The 19,986-nt window shown below is 40.8% G+C and overlaps 1 protein-coding gene across 3 annotated transcripts in view; it reads left to right on the forward strand.

Annotated features, from left to right (window-relative positions):
• Positions 1-19,986, forward strand: part of SNRK (SNF related kinase) — a 59,660-nt gene that overhangs the window by 31,986 nt on the left and 7,688 nt on the right. For 2 of the 3 annotated variants that reach the window (XM_043595915.1, XM_043595918.1), the window contains exons 3-5: positions 12,051-12,192; positions 17,272-17,484; positions 19,722-19,856. In XM_043595915.1, the coding sequence (XP_043451850.1) occupies positions 12,051-12,192; positions 17,272-17,484; positions 19,722-19,856 (490 nt within the window). Of the gene's footprint in view, positions 1-11,035; positions 11,182-12,050; positions 12,193-17,271; positions 17,485-19,721; positions 19,857-19,986 lie in introns of those variants that run through there. The other variant, XM_043595916.1, reaches the window with a different exon arrangement.

The raw sequence follows: 19,986 nt of genomic DNA on the forward strand, positions 1-19,986 counted from the left end.
GTGTTATGTGTCAAAATAAATTCCAGGTGAATTAAGGATTTGTATAACACGAATTACACGCCCCCCCCCCCCCCCAAAAAGCGAACATTTATAAGATCTTGGCCTTTCTAAACAGGAATCATAAGGAAAAGGTAATAGATTTGATTCCAGTTTATGGATATGGTTTGATTCCAGTTTATAGTATGGTTGTACATGTATTTTTTTAGAAATTATAATTAGGAAACAAACCAAGGAAATAATTTGTAACATAGATGATTACTATCCTCACTATTGAAAGAGCTCTTACAAGTCAATGAGGAACTCTACTAAAGACAAATGAAAAGAGAGTTCATTAAAAGGTCATGTGAATAACCAATAAAGATGGAAAAGTTTAACCTTAAAAGTAACTGGAGTATTCAGGACTTAGTATAAAGCTACAATAATCAAGACTATATGGTGTTAAGAAAAGGGCATACATATAAATCAGTGGAATAGAATATAGTCCATAAATAAACCCACACATATGATCAACTGATTTTTCAGCAGAAGTGCTAAAGCAATTTAGTGGACAAAGCCTAAGTAGTCTTCAACAATGTACTGGAACAATTGGATATCCATATGCAAAAAATGAGTCTTGGTCCATTCCTTATACACTTACAAAAACTCAAATGTACATCATAGACTTAAATGTGAAACATAGGACTGTAAAAGTTCTAGAAGAAAACAGAAGATCTCTGTAGCTTTGACTTAGGCAAAGCTATTTTAGATAGAGCATCAAAAGCACAATCTATAAAAGAAAAAGTTGATAAATTGGATTTTACCAAACCTGCTTCTTTTTTAAAAAATGTTTATTTATTTATTTTGAGAGAGAGACATCCGGGGAGGGTCAGAGAGAGAGGGAGAGAGAGAATCCCAAGCAAGCTCCACATCGTCAGTGCAGAGCCCGATGTGGAGCTCAATCCCATGAACTGTAAGATCATGACCTGAGCTGAAATCAGGAGTTGGACACTTAGCCGACTGAGCCATCCAGGTGCCCCTCAACTCGTGCTTCTTGAAAGATCTTATTAAGACACCAAGTGGGACAAAATATTTGGAAGTCACATATTTGATAGAGAATACATAAAGAATTCTCAGAGCTCAGAAGATGTTTGCAAATGATAAATCCAAAATATATAAAGAACTTCTATAACTCAACACCAGAAACACAAACAGTCCAATTAAAAAATGGGCAGAGGACCTGAACAGACATTTTTCCAGAGAGAACCAACAGATGGCCAGCAGACCTGTGAAAAGATGCTCAGCCTTACTAATCATCTGGGAAATGCACATCAAAACTGCAATGGGAGATCACCTCGTACTGCTCAGAATGACTAGTGTCAAAAAGACAAGAAATAACCAGTGTTAGGCAAGCATGGGGAGAAAAGGGAACCCCTGTGCACTGTTGGTGGGAAAGTAAATTGGTGGAACCCACTCTGGAAAACAGTGTAGTGGTTCCTCAAAAAAAAATTAAAAATAGAAATGCCATACAGTTAGTAATTCTGCTACTGGGTATTTAACCAAAGAATAAAAAAACAGTAGTTTGAAAAGGTTTATGTACTCTTATGTTCATTGCAGTATGATTTACAATAGCTAGGATATGGAAGCAACCTAGTGTCCATCGATAGATGAATAGATAAAGAAGATGTAGTTTGTATACACACAACACACAATGGAGTACTAAGCCATTAAAAACAGAGGAGATCTTGCCATTTGCAGCAACATGGATGGACGTAGAGGGTATTGTACTAAGTGAATTAAGTCAGAGAAAGTCAAATACCATACGGTTTCCCTTACATATGGAATCTGAAAACCAAAACAAATGAACAAAAAAATCAGCCTCTTAAATACAGAAAACAAGTGGCCAGAGGGGTGGGGTACATGGGGGGAGGGGTGAAAAATATAAAAGGAATTAAGAGGTATACATTTAAACAAGTAAGTCACAGAAATGGAAAGTACAAATGATATTGTAATAATGTTGTATGGTGACTACCCTTCTCACCATGAGCACTGAGTAATGTATAGAATCGTCAAATCACTATGTTGGACACTATGGTGGAAGCTAATATAACTGTGAATGTCAACTATACTCAAGTCATTTTTTGAGAAAGCTTTTGAAGCTGTTTTCAGGAAATGTAAATACGGTCAATATGACCATTTTAAAATAAAGCTTTTTTCTGTATTACTAGAGGTTATATATAAAATAACTCTCAAAACTCAGTAAATTAAAAGGCAACTCGATGTTAAATGGACGAAAGATGCAAATAAACAATTCGCCAGAGAAGGCATAATAGAATAATAAGCTCATGTAGATGCCCCACATCATTAGTCATCAGGGAAAATGCAAACTAAAAGTACATCTGTTAGGATGGGTGAGATTTTTTTAAACTGCCAGTACCAAGGGCTTACAAGGCTGTGAATGGAACAACTGGAATTCTCATACTTTGAGGATGGGAATGTAAAAATCCTAGCGCCACCGTGAAAAGTCGTCAGGCAGTTCCTTTAAAGCTCATGGACACTTAACTGTATGGCTTAGGAAGCCCACCCCTGCCTAGGTATTTGCCCAAGAGAAATGAAAACTTAAGTCTGCACAAACATCTGTACACAGATGGTTTTATTGATTTTATTCATAGTTGCCCCAGACCGAAATAAGCTTTGAAACATCTGTGCAGTGGAAGATCATTGGAACAATAAAAAGTGATGACCTATAGGGGCGCCTGGGTGGCGCAGTCGGTTAAGCGTCCGACTTCAGCCAGGTCACGATCTCGCGGTCCGTGAGTTCGAGCCCCGCGTCAGGCTCTGGGCTGATGGCTCAGAGCCTGGAGCCTGTTTCCGATTCTGTGTCTCCCTCTCTCTCTGCCCCTCCCCCATTCATGCTCTGTCTCTCTCTGTCCCAAAAATAAATAAAAAATGAAAAAAAAAAATTTATAAAAAAAAAAAGTGATGACCTATTGACATGTGCGGCACCGTGGATGAATCTCAAATGTATTCGTTAAAGAAGCCAGACTACATCCTGTAGGATTCCGTTTATGGGCAAGACTTCCAGGGGCAGAAAATGGAGTTGTGGTTGCCAGGGGCTGGGCCGGGAACAGGGGAGGAATGTAAAGGTACAGGGAACCTTCTGGAGTGATAGAGCTGCTCCATATCTAGATTGTGGCAGTGACCTCATGAGTGCATTTGTTAGAACTAGCAGAAATGCACACTAACAACGGTCACTTCCAGTGTATGTAAATTATACCTTGAAGAAATGGGGGAAAAATAATCAGGACAGTACAAATAAAACCAAATCTATCATATTTTTGCCTAATAGGCTAATATTAAAGATTGTGGTGTTGATGAGTGTGTGGGAGTCTCCTACAGGCTGCTAATAGAATCTTCTGTCATTAAACATGTATTACTCTCATAATCTGAAAAAGGTAAATGTTAACTTAAAAACTGGGAAATGTGCGGTTATATTTGAGAGAACTTTCTAGCTAAAGTTTTAATATGGAGGAATAATCTGAAAGTCATATCCTATGTGGAACCAATCAGGTTGTATGTTGATTGTTATTCCTAGAAAGGTGTAACATGCTGATTTTTTTTGTTTGTTTGTGTTTTGTAATGTAGGAAAAGAAGTTGTATACACTTCTCAACCACATGCCTGTTTAGGTGTTGGGTATGGAGAACTAGCCAAAATCAAACCTTTGAAGAACCAATATTTTGAATTTTGAATCTTATTATAGCAAATACAGTATTTTAAAGTTTTTTTTTTTTCTCTTTATCCTCAAATGAGAATTAAAAAAGTCTTTTGACAAGCTTAAACCTTTTTGGGGACTCTAGGGCAATGCTGTGTTGTGTCAAAGGGCACACTTCAATTGACTTTTATCCCCCACACCCAGAAAACTGTATGTGTTGCATTAAACACTGCATGCCTTTTGAAAGAAAACCCACAGGAGTTGGCATATGCAGATGATTTTTATTAACTGGTATTTTCATGGCTTGTATATTTGTCTTACGTTAGCATACTTCAACCTTATACAGAAAGCTCTGCTTTTAGAATAAATTTAAGAAAACATCATAGCACTCCACCAGATACTAAACTGAAGCATCAAGCAGACTTCACGTGTATAAAATGCTACTCGTATAGTTCTTCCATCGGGGTGGTTTATGTTGTTTGTCTAGACAAATCGAATCAGAGGCTTTTGGACCTGATACTAAATCTCAGCATTCCTCCTTTCTAGACCAGTGTTCTGCTTGTGAGGTTTGCGTCGGTCATACTCTTGCGGGAGTTGAAGTGTGAAGTCTCTTCTGAAAACTGAACTTCCGGTTGCCGTGCGTCTGTGGCAGTAGCCCCCTCTTTGAAGAGCATCCGTGTTGAAATTCCTAGGAGAGGAATGTGCTCGTGTGCATGGGGCCATGCTGATGGCCCTTGTTTCCACGTTGGAAAAGTGTTTCTAAAACAGGAACATTAGACTTGGGGCCGGTGTTACAATAACGGGACAAAAACTAGAGATTTTGATTTTTCCAAAAGCTTGTAAAAGGAAGCATCTCGTCCTCACAAGGTGTTTTTTAAAAGGTGTAGTTTTGGAAAGCTGTGGATTTGTAAACGACTCTTGCCTCGCCTGGATGTTGAGCAGTGCCTTGAGGGGCTGTTCGGAAACAGACTCCGGGATTGTCCCCGAGGTGGGCCGCGCTGCGGCGGTTGTGGCTCCGGCGTCCCCTTCCCCTTGGGAGCCCGCGGGTGTGTCTGAGGCGCAGAGACGGGCCGGAGGGTGAGTGGCCGGCAGCACCGACCGGACTCCCCTCGCTGCACAAGACCCCGAGTTGAACACTTGAAGTACTTCTGGTCCTTGGCAGAAGTTATTTGTGCTAAAAATTAAAGCTAAGCTGATTGTAACTGTTCATGCTGTGGAGAGATGGGTCTGTGAATTTATCAAGGGAATCTTACGGAATCTAGTGTCCCCAGACGTACAGGTTGAGAATCACTGTCTCAGTGAGCAGGCTTTTTTTTTTTTTTTTATTACCGCATTACCTTGACATTCTTCTAAAGACGCTTCTGCTTCTCCCGTTGAAGTGTGTACACTTCGTAATGTTCTGTTAAGCACAGCTAATTTTTAATTACTTTTTTATAAGCAATAAATGAATATAAATGAATATTCTTTTTTTTTTTTTTTTTTTTACGTTTTTTTATTTATTTTTGGGACAGAGAGAGACAGAGCATGAACGGGGGAGGGGCAGAGAGAGAGACACAGAATCTGAAACAGGCTCCAGGCTCCGAGCCATCAGCCCAGAGCCCGACGCGGGGCTCGAACTCACAGACCGCGAGATCGTGACCTGGCTGAAGTCGGACGCTTAACCGACTGCGCCACCCAGGCGCCCCTAAATGAATATTCTTGTGAGAGAATTCAAATAGTACAGAAGTGTGTTGAATAAAAAGTATAAAATTCCTTTCGCTTTTCCCTGCCAGTCTCACTCCTTCACTTCGAGGCAAGGATTTTTATCAACCCTTCCACGTCCTGCGGGGATCCGCGTGGCACTTTTTGCCTGGACACCGTCACGGAAATCGCCAGCTGAGCGGTGGTGTCCACCTTTTGTAGGAGAGAAAACTCAGAGGCACAGAAGGCAGGTATAACTTGGCCAAGAATACAGAGCTAATTAAATGGCCAAGGTAGGATTTGAACCCAGGTCTCTTGGATGCTTTGGCCCAGGCATGCTTTCTCATTAGGCCGCACTGAAGGAAATCACTATCTTTCGCTCTCCATCTAGCGAGGGTGCTAAAATCAGATTTGGGAGGTGTTTTATGAAAGAATGCGGAGTTGGAAGGGTGTCTGCTGCTTGTCGGGTCTGCACTTGCGTGAACGTGTGCCGTCCCACACGTGTGATAACCTTCGGACTTCTTGAACTTTTTCCTATTTTCTTTCGACTTGAAAAGACAGGTTTGCGCCAGGCGTTAAACCCCTCACTAAAAGAAACTGCAGCTTGTTTTCACTGATACCCCTCTGTCCCCACTCCAGATACTCCCTCTCCTTTCCCTCCTAGCTTTTATTTGAAAGCCGTCCGTCACTGCCCGCGCACCGAGGACCTCCGCGGCGGCTGCCTTTCTGGGGCGTCCTGTCCAAACGGTATTTGCAGAAGCGTTTGCCGTCTCTTTAGCTTCAGGTCGGTTTCGTTCAGCAAACTTCTGAGGATGCAGGGGACATGTGCTGCCCTGGAGCTCCGGGTAATGGAGGAAAACGTCTGCGATTACAGCTCACCGCGGCGATGCCCTGGTTGCCAGCTGGGAGGGCGGTTTGGGGGGCTCTCGGGGAGCTGGAGGTCAGCGGTAGGAGCCCTGGAGGACTGTGGGCCCGTGCCGGAACTGGCACGATCTTCCTGATGTGGAAGTGAGGGGACACCTGTGGTACAGAGTCCAGGATGCCTCCTGAGTTTTGATGGGTAGGTGGAGGTGCCACAGACCACACTAGAACCCAAATGAGACAAATACGCTTGGGTACAAAGTGACGAGCTTAGTTTGGACAGCATTGAGTTTTGAAGTCCCCAGGTGGATTCAGGTGTGGGAAAGAACTGTTTTGAAGTAGGTTTGAGTGATGGCATTCATTCTTTCTTTTTTTTTTTTCTTTTTTTTAATGTTTATTTATTTTTGGAAGAGAGAGACAGAGCGTGGGTGGGGGAGGGGAGGGAGAGGGGGAGACACAGAATCGGAAGCAGGCTCCAAGCTCTGAGCTGTCGGCACAAGGCCCGCCGCGGGGCTCGAACTCATGAGCCGTGAGATCACGACCTGAGCCGAAGTTGGATGCCAAACTGACTGAGCCACTCAGGCAGCCCACTGATTTTCTTTTTTTTAAGTTTATTTATTTATTTTGAGAAAGCGCACACGAGCCGGGGAGGGACAGAGAGAGGGAAAAAGAATCCCAAGCAGGCTCCACACTAACAGTGAGTATTGCCCTGACGCAGAACTCGAACTCACGAACCATGAAGTCATGAGGTCATGACCTGTGCTGAGATCAAGAGTCAGACGCTTAATCGACTGAGCCACCCAGTTAGCCCCTATTTTAACTTTCTTTTTAAGAGAAGAAATGATTGGTGGTTAAATAATAGAAAGTTGCTTCTAACTGGAGTGTTGGTAAAACCGGAAATAAGGTAGATACCCTAAAACATGGGCTTGTCCAAATTCTTCATTCCTTGTCTACCCCATTCTTACCACTTGGAGAGTGGTCTCTAGTCAGGCCCCTCAGAACCAACCACTGATCTTGTTGGGAACAAGAATCTCCAGCATCCGGAGCTGTAGGTGGTTTTGAATGCAGATGTAGATCCTGTTGTGTAGGTAGGAATTCACACCAGAAGACCCCGGTACCAGAAACAAAGGTCGTGAGACCGACACGCTTCTGTAACAGTGCTGCTCTTCTAAGAAAGCATTGCTTTCTACATTCGTTTTGGGTCATATGTCGGTTGCTGCTAACCACAGTTGGAACTGAAAAGTGTTTGCTTAAATCCTGCCGGTTTTAAGGGGTGTCGTGAAAGGTGCCATACTTTGTCTGTAGTGGTTTTAGAACATTCTGTTGCTGCTTTCGTGACTGATGGCTACACTGATAAAAGAAAGTGAGAAGAAAAAAATAGAGGTTTCTGCCTAGAACTTTTCTCCTGGTCTTCCCATTTTTATTACTTTCTAATCCCTGCTCTTTTTTTTTTTTTTTTTTTTGGTCTCTAGATAATTCACTTCAGAAGTGACTTTTTAGAAGACCTCTCAGCAGTCATGACACCCTCCAGCCACCCCCCGCCCACCCTTTGACAGTAGTGTTTCCTCAAATTGTTAGTATGTTCTTTTAGACTGTTTTGTTTTCATTTTGATCTTTTGTTAGCCTTCCTAAAATGATCTTTGTAGTTTAAACTCCACCTCCAACCCTAGAAATGGCATAATTAAACTGTGTTATGACAGTTGACCTACTGAATGTTAGCAGCTAAAGGAGACTTCACTGCTCATTTTTGGCAGCTCGAGGGAGACCAGTAACTCCCAGCCTTTATATTAAGAAGGACTTCATTATCTTTCCACCCCTTCCCACGGTTCCATAAGTTGGAAGTTTTTTTTTTTTTTTTTAACCAGAAGAACTATATGTATTAAGTAATATTTTCTTTTTCCATTTTTTTTAACCAAGGGCCTATACCTGGGTCTGAAGTCAAAACATTAAGTTTGATTTTTCAGATGGCTGATATTTGTTAACCTGTGTACAATAAACAATTCCGTTAACATTAAAAAAAAAATAAAAAATAATAGAAAATCCCCATTCCATGCTCTTTCTCTCACCTGTCTCCCTCCATCCATTCCCCCATAAAGACTTGGCGAATCTCAAGCTGAGTCTATGATCTATACCTCGGGAGTGTGTAGTTTTATAAGCAAGTTTTTTTAATGGAAAAAGATATTTTAAAATACAAAAATGAATTTTTAGGGGTGCCTGTGTGGCTCAGTCAGTTAAGTGTCTGACTCTTGGTTTTGGCTCAGGTCATGATCTCACAGTTCGTGAGCTCGAGCCCCGCATCAGGCTCTGTGCTGACAGCGTCGGAGCCGGCTTGGGATTCTCTCTCTTTCCTCTGCTCCTCCCCTGCTTACGCATGAGCACATACTCTCTCTCTCAAATAAATAAATTTAAAAATCTTAAAAAAGGAATTTTTATTAAGATGTGTGCCAACTCCCTCCCCCATTTGAGGGGAAAGTAATAGATAATCTTTCTTGTTGCCATTCTTAGCCCTGTGATACCACCTGTCTTGTCCTGGGGAATCCAAGATTATGAATTACCACCTTTTTTAGCTGTATTACCAAGAGGCCTTTCCTGTTCCTCTCCCCTCATCTCCACTGGTGTTTCTTGTTGGCTTTGTGCCTTCTGAGCTATCTGTCGTCTGTTTCTCACAGTGAATTGGGAGTCCTGTAAGGGCACGAGTGTCCCCCATTCATCACTGTGTCCCCTGTGCTCAGGAGCAGTGCCCGCCCAACACAAACGGGTGGGGGCGAGGCATTGCAGCCTCCTTAGAATGTGTGCTGGGCTCTGTCCGAATACTCGGCGCGCATTCGAGTTTTCTGTTTAATACCCACAACAACGTTAAGAGGAAGTGCGTTATTGCTACTGTGCCCGTTGAACAGTGGAGAAACACGTTTAAATCACTTGGCTAAAGTCATACCACTTTGTGTTTATTTAGTGACTTTTTATCTCTTTCCTTTGGCCTTAGGATGGAAAAGTAAAATCATTCCAAGACAGTAGAATAAGAAGAGAAATTAAAAGCCGGGAAAATAAATAAATGGCATAAGCGGCCCCGCAAATAATCAGGTTGTCCCAGTGAGAGGGTCATTTGCCCTTTCTAAAACTTTGTCCCCCTGACCGCACTGCTGTTCTCGTCTAGTTTAGATGCCTCGCCTGATGTCACTTAGCTTTGCAGACTACCAGGCATAGAATTATTTTTCCACATTTCTCAAATATTCAGCATCTGTATGTTCAGAAATTATTTGATCTCTGACCGGAAGCAGTGGAAACGGTATATATACTTATGCTATTTTTCTTCTTTTACTCTTCTGATCGTGCACCACTTCCTAGCAAGTGGAGTGTGTGAGTTTGCTTGGAGAAATGATCCTGCAGAGAACCTTTCCAAAGAATTGGACTTCCTTGTTACTGTTGAGGTTGATATTTAACAGAAAGTTTTCTTTAACCTGATAAGAACTTGGGGTAATTATTAGTTGATATTTATATTATTGCTTATGCTTTTAAAACATAAGCTTTGTGTAGTTGCACTGTCAGGTATCATCTCCAATTTAGCATAGAGAAAAAGTAAAAAGCTAAAAAACAAACTAGTTCATTCACAGTTGAAATACGAGATGGTAGAAGAAATAATGTAACCAGATTCATTTTATACAAATTGTTGTTTTGTAGGATTTATATGGAAAGACGAATTTAGTGTGTCTCAAATACATGTGTATTAATGGTTAGGCTTGGTTATAGTAGTAACCTCAGACACTGTCAGTATTTGAACAACAGAAGAAAGTTTTTATTTTAACTACCCTGATTTTTATTTTTATGCATTTTTATTGCGAGCCATTTAAAATCCCTTTCCCTTCTTCGGAGAAGAGATAGCCAAAAATAAAATAACACAAAATAAAATAAACGAACCAAAAAAAAAAAATGTGGTGTGTTTCCCTCCTTGTGTAGTGAACATCATTGAAAAGGTGAGTTTACTTTATCGTGAGTTTCTAGAATATAACTGCTTTGTGAAATGAGGGAGGGGCACTGCATTAAAGGAGAATAAATGTAATTGCCACTTGTTCACAGTAGTGGCTTGGGAGTTGGGGCAGGTGACCCCCCAAAATAGCAGGTTCAGGTTGTTCAAAGAGGGTTTAAGTTAACCATCAACTAGGTAAATTTCCTTTGAAATTCCTAGTAAGTTACAACTAGAATTGGGATTATAAATTCTTCTCACCAGAGGTTTAAAGAGCAGGTGCAGCTAGCCACCATTATGCAGATTGTTGGACTTTGCACGGGGATGGCCCTCTGCATTCCAAGATCAAGGTAAAGAAATGTGGGTCAGTGAGTGGAGCCAGCTTGCTGTCCTGGGGCGGTAGGTCACATAATTCATGCATCCTATAAGCAATGCCAGGCAGGCCTCTTAGGGACACTGCAGAGCTTAAGGTTCAGACCGAATGCTCTTTAGGTCTCTTTCATTCTTACATATGTAATGTTTCAATTTTAGTAGATTTTTCCATCTGTTTCACTAATTTCCACTGAAGCATCCTTAGTAAAATTTATCGTATACATACAAAAAAGTCACAAGTGTTTATAATTTTGGGTTTCTGCCTTATTGCCTTCTTCGTTTAGTTTGGACGAAGGAAAAGATACTTTATTAACAAATTATAATTCTGCTGGAAAATAATATGGATCCTTCATTAGTTTGAGTGTTTAAGGTTAAGTGAAAATAGTAGTTGAGTATTAACAGATGTGGTGACAAAGTCCACGTGGCTTGCCTCTCCGTTCTTTGTGGTGGCCTTTTTTCTGGTAGAAAGCTTCTTGAATTCATCATCTCTTGTTATATGAATGTTTATGTAGCATGTCTGTACTTTAGTTTCTGGAATGAATGAATGATTTGTGCTATCCTTCCTAAATGGAGTCCTCCTTTTTTCATTTGAAAAGCCATCATTTTTCCAACTGATTGGTGAGTTTGTTATTTAATGGCAAGAAGTGTAGGGGGTTATTTGTTATTGTGGGAGTTAATCTAATGCTACAGTTGGGAGGGTCCTCAGATGTCAGCTCGTCCAGACTTACAGTCAGTACAGGAATGTCTTATGTAGAATGTTAGACAGTTGCTCAGCCTTTGCTGAAATACTTACGGTGATGGAAAACCTACTGTCTTTTCCAGTGCTTTATTTAAGTAGCCTCTGCTGTTTTTAAGCCACAGTGTGGCTCCTGGTTACTTACACGTTCAGACCTAGCTCTGGCCTTGGAAATAATATATAACCTGTCTTTTTCTTTATTGACAACACAGAAACAGTTCTGTCCTCTCTGAATTTTAATTTTCTTAACTATAAAATGACTGTGACTGTGACTTAACATTATCTGGTTCTCTAACCAGGATCGAGGTAAAGAACAACTGAGATAATTGTGACATTAGGCAAGATCTGTTTCATGTCTCAGAGTGTTAATAGTTTTTTCTCTGGTAAATAATGTCATGAGAAAAACAGCAGTCTGTTGTCCAGTGGTTTGGGAACCTTGATTGTTACTTTCCACTTGATGTTCTTGCCATTCACTGATGAATAAATGAATTAATTTGTTGAACATTTATTGACCATTCACCCTGTGGCTGAAGTGAATAGAAAAACAGTGAACAAGACAGATACCTTCCCTGCCTTACTGGGGCTTAAGTTTTCTTCCCTAAATGTTTGTTGTTGTTGTTGTTACTGTTTTGAGATATAAATGCTTTTCACTATTCAAATAAAATAATGTTGTTAGTCTACTTTTGCTCTTCTTAGTGTTTTTGGTTTTCTAACTCGTCCAATATTTAACAGTCTGTCTTTTAATTTGTAGATATTTGGAGTCTGGGAGTGATCCTTTTCATGTTGGTGTGTGGACAGCCACCCTTTCAAGAGGCCAATGACAGTGAGACATTGACCATGATTATGGATTGCAAATATACAGTACCATCCCATGTGTCCAAAGAGTGTAAAGAGTAAGTAAAAACAAACAAAAAAAGAATGTGGAAACTTAAGTACTCATATAAAAACCAGAAGTTTTATTTTATTCACACGTCAAAAAAATTTGAGGTGACTTCAGCACCTGAGCATCTGGGTTTCTCTTAATTTTCAAACTTGATATTTTGTTCTTGTTAAGTGTATTTGGGGGGTCAACCCAGAATATGACTTGAAATTTGATAGTAGAGTACAAAATGTATTAGTCTGTTTCTTAAATATATTTGTTTTCTTGAAATCCATTGCATGCCTCTTCAGCCTCCAAGAATGCTAGTTACTCACTTGAAATGAAGATATTACCATGGGAACTACCTTTCTCTTTTTGCATCAGCAAAAAAGCAAGACCACCTGGAATTACTTTAAATTCCAGAGAAAAGTTAAGGCATATTCCATCCTGAAATATCCCATCCTGAAACCACCAACACACCATTTTGGTGTTACAGAAGGTGTCCCGTGATTTTATTCACAACATGACTCTCCCCAGTCGACAGAAGAGCTCTGTTTTGGTTTATAGGACCGTGGGAAGCCAGCAAACAAAAGTACACTCAAGTTGACTCTTTGGAATTTAGAGTACTTTATAGTTCTATGATAAACGTAGTGACAGATATAAAAGAACTGTTAGAAGCTCAGTATTTCATTGACATTGCGTGTGTGTGTATTATTATTATTTTTTTAATGAGTGATATTTTTAAGTAAGTTCAGCTGAGATTGTAGCTACTGCTTAAAGGATTTTGCTGTAGTAGCAAAGAGTTTAGTTTTTCCCATCAGCTGGTAAGAAAATCTGATAGCTTGAGACATCTTTTCTCCAAGTGGAGCCCCATCTTAAGCCGTGTGGTGGATGGTTAAGAATTTACATACTCAAACTCTCTGGATTCAGATACTGGCTTCTCCAGCTACTAATGATGTGACAGTGGTAGAACCTGTTCTAGCTTAAGAAATAGAACAGTAGTAATATCTTAGAAGCCTTCTGTTTCTCCCTCCTAGAGGGATTATTTTTAGTAATCGTAGGACCATTCATTTTTCTGCTTTTTCCTATATCAGTTTTGCTAACTTGTGTTTTTTAAGGAGTTTGTCCATTTTATGTCAATTTTCAAATTTATTGGCCTTAAGTATATTTTCTGATTATATTTGTAAAGTGTATAGATCAATGGGGATGTTGCACGTTATCATTCCAATATTGATAGTTTTTGCCTTCTCTTGATAAGTCTTACGTGAGGTTTGTTCATTTTATTAAGTCTTTTTCAAAGAACTGCCTTTTATCTTTATTAATTTGCTTGTATTTTTTGTTTTATGTTGTGAATTTTATCTGTATTATTTTCCTTCTACCTGTTTCATGGGCTAATTCTTCCTCTTTTCGTCCCCCCCCCCCCCTTATGTTGGATACTCAGCTCACAAATTTTCCTGTTCTTTTTTTTTTTTTTTTAATTTTTTTTTTTTTAACGTTTATTTATTTTTGAGACAGAGAGAGACAGAGCATGAACGGGGGAGGGGCAGAGAGAGAGGGAGACACAGAATCAGAAACAGGCTCCAGGCTCTGAGCCATCAGCCCAGAGCCCGATGCGGGGCTCGAACTCACGACCGCGAGATCGTGACCTGGCTGAAGTCGGACGCTTAACCGACTGCGCCACCCAGGCGCCCCAAATTTTCCTGTTCTAATGACAGAGTTATGGCTATATAAATTGCCTTCTGGCACCATTTTTCTGGCATCTTAACTAGTTTTGATTTATAGACCTGTTATTCAGTTCTGAGGATTTTCTAGTTTCAAATGGTTTATTTAACCTGTAAATTTTTAGGAGGGAGTTTTACATTTCCAAGTGTATAGAGTTTTTGTAATTAGCTTTTTGTTCTTCATTTCTAACTTAATTGCATTGTAGTTCAAGAATATAGTCTATATAGTAACTAGTTTTTTGTTTGTTTCAAATTGTTGAGGCTTGCTTAATGCATAGCATGGAGTCAATTTTTGTAAAGGATCCTTTTGTTCTGGAAAAGAATGTATATTTTCCAATTGTTGGGGTCAGTTCTATATACCTTAAGATCAAGCTTGTTAATCATGCCGTTTAAAATTACATACATCTTTTCTGAGTTTTTTGATTAATTACTTGATATTATCACTTACTAAGATATTCTTCCACTGTGATGGTAGATTTTATTCTTGGAGGTCTGTCAGTTTCTTATTTGATTGTTTTGAGGCAATGTTACCAGGTGCGAATTGTTGTATCTTACCAGTGAATTGAACTTACATATCACTCCTTATCTCTAATGATGCTTTTTGCCTTAAAGTCAATCTGTGTTATCTAGTTTTAGCTAGCCAAACCTGTCATCTTTGGTTAGCATTTATGTATGCTATATAGTTTTCCATTCTTTTCCTTTAAATAAACCTTTTATCATCTTCGTTTTAAGTACATCTTTTTTTTTTTTTTTTAACAGCTGGGAGCTGTTTTCGGAGCCATCTAAGCATTCTTGTCTTTTAATCAGAGAGTTTCCCGTTCATATTTATTGTGTTCACTGAAAGATGTAGATGTATATATGTTCTTTTTATATGCTTCATATTTGTCCTCCTTTTCTCTGTTTCTTTTCTTTTCTTTTCTTTTCTTTTTTTTTCTTATTTTTGTCTGTTCTTCTTTGGGATTGATGGAAGTTTTTCTTTTTCACCTTATTTGGCTCTCTCCCTTCAACTAGCTTGGAAGTTACAGTCTGTTTTAACACACACATACATGTTTGTATACTTAATTTAATAAAATTGAAAGTTAATCCTTATGTTTATTCTCTTCCCAAACAACCCAAAATCCTTAGAATACTGTATCATTCAATATTTCAGTAACCTTTTTTTTTTTAACTCCACAAATTAGACAGTATTATTATATGTACTAAAAAATTGTTTAGAATTACCCAGATGTTTCATAAGAACTTTGTATATCCTTCTACTTGGGATCACATTCTTCTGCCAAAATTATACCCTTTAGAATTTCCTTGATGAGCATTTGTTGGTGATCAGCTTTCTCAGTTTTTCATTGAAGATAGCTTTATGTTACATGTGATCTTTCTCAGGTTATTGAAGATGTTGTTCTACACCTTCCGATATGTCTTGTTGCTATTGGGAAGTTAGCCGTTCAACCTCCTGTTGTTCGTGCATGGGTGATTTGTCTCTTCTCAGGCTGCTTTGAGAGCTTCTGTTCATTCTGCTTAGGATGTGTTGGGCTTCCTGGATCAGGATTTGTTTTCTTCCATGAATTTGGAAAACCCTTAGCCACTGTATTTTCAAAGACAGTTTCTTGCCCATTCCCTCATTCCCTTCTGGAACGTGGGTTAGATGTACGTTAGGTATTTTCACTCTTGTCCCCCATGTCTTTTAACCTTCATATTTTCTACCTCTTAGTCCACCAATGCAGGGTTATTTCTTTGGCTCTGTCTTTGAATTCTAATTCTCTTTATGCCTAATTTTTAAAAATTGTCCATTGCTTTTTTTTTTTTTTTTAATGTTTACTTATTTTGAGAGAGAGAGAGAGAGAGCAGAGGAGGGGCAGAGGGAGAGAATCCCAAGCAGGCTCCACACTGTCAGTGCAGAGCCTAATGCGGGGCTTGATCTCAGGAACCATGAGATCATGACCTGAGCTGACATCAAGAGTAGGCTGAACCTACTAAGCCACCCAGGCCCCTCCACCCACCTTTTTTTTTTTTTTTTAAGTGTTTATTTTTGAGAGAGAGGGAGACACAGAATCCAAAGCAGGTGCCAGGCTCTGAGCTGTCAGCACAGAGCCTGACATGGGGCTGAATCCATGAACTGTGAGATCATGATCTGAGCCAAAGTCATGCACTTAACTGACTGAGCCATCCAGACGCCCCAAGGCTTCTCCATGTCTTTTTTTTTTTTTTTGATGTTTGTTTATTTTTGAGAGAGAGAGACAAAGTGTGAGCTGGGGAGGGGCAGAGAGAGGGGGAGATACAGAATCTGATAGGCTTCTGCATGTCTTAAGCATGCTCAACACAGTTACAGTCTGTGTCTGAAAAATTCAGTATTTGAAGACTGCATTCTGATTTTGCCGTTGTGTGTTTTTTTGTTCCTGCTACAGGTGCTTGTTTCTTTTTATTTTTTGACTGTGAGGTCGTATTCTTTGCAATGTGTAATGTATTCTTTCAGTTCCATTGCTACAGAGAGTGTTTGCATTTCCTTCTTGTAGGAGCCCAGGAGCACCTCCAGCTTAAAATCACTTGAAGTTAACTTCTTCCCTGTGTGTTCCACGCACATATTATTAATTTGGACCACAAACATGTGGCATGTTTGAGGAGCCGCCTGTGGCTAGAAATTCTTAGATTTCCATGCCCGACCTCCACAGCCAGTGTCGAGGCAGGCAGGTTTCCTGCCTGATACCTTAGCAGTAGATTTGTTTCTCCTTTCTCAACAGAAGCTGGGATCCCAGCTCCTTACGAGGGCTCTAGTTGTGCCCCCTGCCTTCAGTAGGCCCTACACATTATATTCTGTTTTATGCACTCACTGTAGCCTTCTAACCCAAAGCAGAAGCAGTCAGGTCAAAGGCTAGCTTTGTCATTCGCCTCCTAAGACTCCCGCTTTGACTCCATTTTTACCTGAGTACCCCTTCCTTCCATCTTGATGTATGTGTGCATTTACTATCTTGCCAGCACGGTGCATTTTAAACAAGATGCATGTGGCATTTAGGGTCATTCATTTTTCCGGAAGCAGAAGTTGGCTCATGCACTCTATCCTGTGTGTCATTGCTGATCATCGTAGCTGGTTCTGGTATGTCGCTAAGCCACAGTTAATCAAGGACAGATATTGACACCTAGAGTTAATTGTAGATGATGGGAAGCTGTTCGGCTTGTCAGTATTTCCGGCAATTGTGTTTTTCTATTTATTAATCTGATGACGCTGAATTTTCTTTATTCGCATCTGCCACACCACCATCACCACCACCACCACCACCGGTGAACCTAATGGAATTGATGGTCTAAATGTAGGGAACAATTCCGATGAATAAAATAATCCACCGTTACTAATCCCTTCCAGCAGTTTGCTCTAACAGTGCACTTACGTTCCTTTCCAGCCTGATCACACGGATGCTACAGAGAGATCCGAAGAGAAGGGCCTCCTTGGAAGAGATTGAGAATCATCCTTGGCTTCAAGGAGTGGACCCTTCGCCAGCCACAAAGTATAACATCCCCCTGGTGTCATACAAAAACCTCTCAGAGGAGGAACACAACAGCATCATTCAGCGCATGGTGCTCGGGGACATAGCGGACCGAGACGCCATTGTGGAGTATGTCGGCACTCGTGCGCATGGGGCCATGGGTTTAGGATTCGTGGAATGGGCTCTCCTCTTGACTTGCCAGGGCTTGTGGCCACCGTAATGGGTAGAGTTTCCAGCCGGTGGGGGTTATGTCATTTATCTCTAGAGTTCCTGGCCCGGTGCCTGTCTCATGGGTTTTGTTGTTTTATTGTTTTTATTTTTGTACTAGTGAACGAGTGAACCGTTGCTCGGTGTCAGCGAGTAATGTGGCCTCTCTCGCTTCCTACAGGGGGGATTGGAGTAGCCTCTTGTGCATCCCAGTGCACGTCTTATCCACAGCAGTATCCTCTTTGTTGCCGTGTCTCACGCTGGTCCCACAGTGGGCAGGGAGAATGGGGCAGACCACAGCCTCTAAATCAGGGCTTGTCTTATGGGGCCAGTCACACATTGTTGTAAGTAACATTTTAGTGGGCCGCCGCCGTGCCTGGTGGCTTGGGTATCGTCACTGGCTGCATCGTGCTGTGATACTTTCTGGCCCTTCAGAGCCACAGCAACCTGGAACCCACAAGATACAGAGTTGTTAATTAAATCCCTTAAAACCAAAGCTAGGTCTTAATAACCTAAGAAATGTGGAATTAGGGATAATATAAAGATGCTGTTGCTTTGTTTTAGCAATGATTGGTTCCTATAAGAGGTCCTGTCTAGAAAATTATGAAGTATTTCCACAAATGAACAATCAAAAGTTGGTTAACCTGTTGAATGAAACAGGTATAATGGAAAGAGGACGTATTCTGGGGGGCAAAAAACCCAAAACAAAACAAAAAAGACCAGGTTCAAAATTTTGGTGTAAATACACATTTCTACAGATAGCCAGCTGCATTATGAGTTTTCAGATTGATCCCATGGCTACTTAATGACCTAAATGAACAGGAAGAGCAGGACACTTGCTATTTCTGCCAAGGACATTCGCTTTAGGAATGTGTAGAAAGTGATTTTTCATTTTGAGTGGATAGAAGGCTCTTTGTATCTGGCTGAAGTGGCTTAATGTTCTTAGCTTAAATAAATACATGCAGGGGTATCATTTAGAACGATTTGTAATTCCTGTAAATTCAATGAGAAATCCGAAGGGAAGGGCAGTCTCACTGGGTCAGGTGACCCTGTTTTCCTGTCCACTAGTGGGCACGTGCATGGTGAAAGGGAGGCCCAAGGCTCCCCCAGGCTGGTCTCAGGTCTCGCCTGTGGCCCACGCCTCCTCCTGAGCATGACTCCTCAGCTCAAAGACACGTGTTTTGGTTCCCCGAACACAGGCCAATGTCCTTATCTGGTACTCCGCTTAGGAAACCACTCCCAGAAGTCGTTCTGAGCCCTGAATTGCATCCGGGGGCTCTTCAGAGTGGCCCCTCAGCCTGCCCAGCCCCTGAGCTGCGACCCTTCCCCCCGCAACCCTGTTCGTTTTGTGAAAAGCAGTGGCTGCATTGCTTCTTTCCTGAGTGTTCATTGTGTATTTTCTACTATGGAAACTTTCTGCAAAGTACAGCTATGTGTTTCTGGGCCCGGTAGACCGTTTTTCGCGCACTCTTGCAGTCCCCAGGCCAGGCCGGCTGCGGGAGAGTGGGTGGCCGTGTGCCCTGTGCGTGTGCCGCGACAGCCCCTGGCCGCACGGTGCGTGCCCAGACTAGGTACTCCGGGCGCTCTTTTGAAGTGGAGGAATGAATACGTTGATTTTATTCAAAGAGGAGGCTAATGGCGTGCTCTCAGATACATTAACAATTCGTTAGTGTGTAAAATGCCAATAAATGCAAAGCGTGTAAAAATAAAGACTTTTCCTAATTTTTCTGATTGATATTAGTGTCTCAGACGCACTGCCATTTCCTACTCTGGTGGGAGCACGTGAACCAGTTTAATGAAAACAAACACTTTGACACACACATTGCATTTTTGGATAACACATACATTCTTGGAAAGCTTTGCTACCTTTTTTATGTGTGGAAAACTGACACCCAGCTCGGCAGCTATCAGCATTTTTTATTTTTCTTACAAATTGAACATTTTTATGGAGTCATTTTTTAGAATTTCAGGAGTGATCTAAATAATGACTTGTTTGGGTTTTTTTTTTCCCTCTTGTCTGTGTTTTTTCATAATTTTAAAGATTCTAGGGCATTGGATTTCATTTGCTTGTACCTAAAAAAAAAAAAAAAATCAGTTCTGCTTGTAAAAAAGCAAACCCTCTGACGTGGCTTGTGTCTGTTCCCCCTTCTTTTCCTCAGAGCCCTGGAAACCAACAGGTACAACCACATCACGGCCACATACTTCCTGCTTGCTGAAAGGATCCTGAGGGAGAAACAAGAGAAAGAAATACAAACCAGATCTGCAAGCCCTAGCAATATCAAGGCCCAGTTTAGGTGAGAAAAAAAAATCCTCCCTGATTTTAGTAAGTTTAATGTTTTGAAATAGTGAACCCCTTTTTCAAAAATGCTTCCTAATCACTCTTTGGGGCAAGAGAATATAAACAGGGGTGGCGGCCTCATGGGA

Source organism: Prionailurus bengalensis, chromosome C2 (assembly GCF_016509475.1).
Source record: "Prionailurus bengalensis isolate Pbe53 chromosome C2, Fcat_Pben_1.1_paternal_pri, whole genome shotgun sequence".
Lineage (NCBI taxonomy): Eukaryota > Metazoa > Chordata > Mammalia > Carnivora > Felidae > Prionailurus > Prionailurus bengalensis.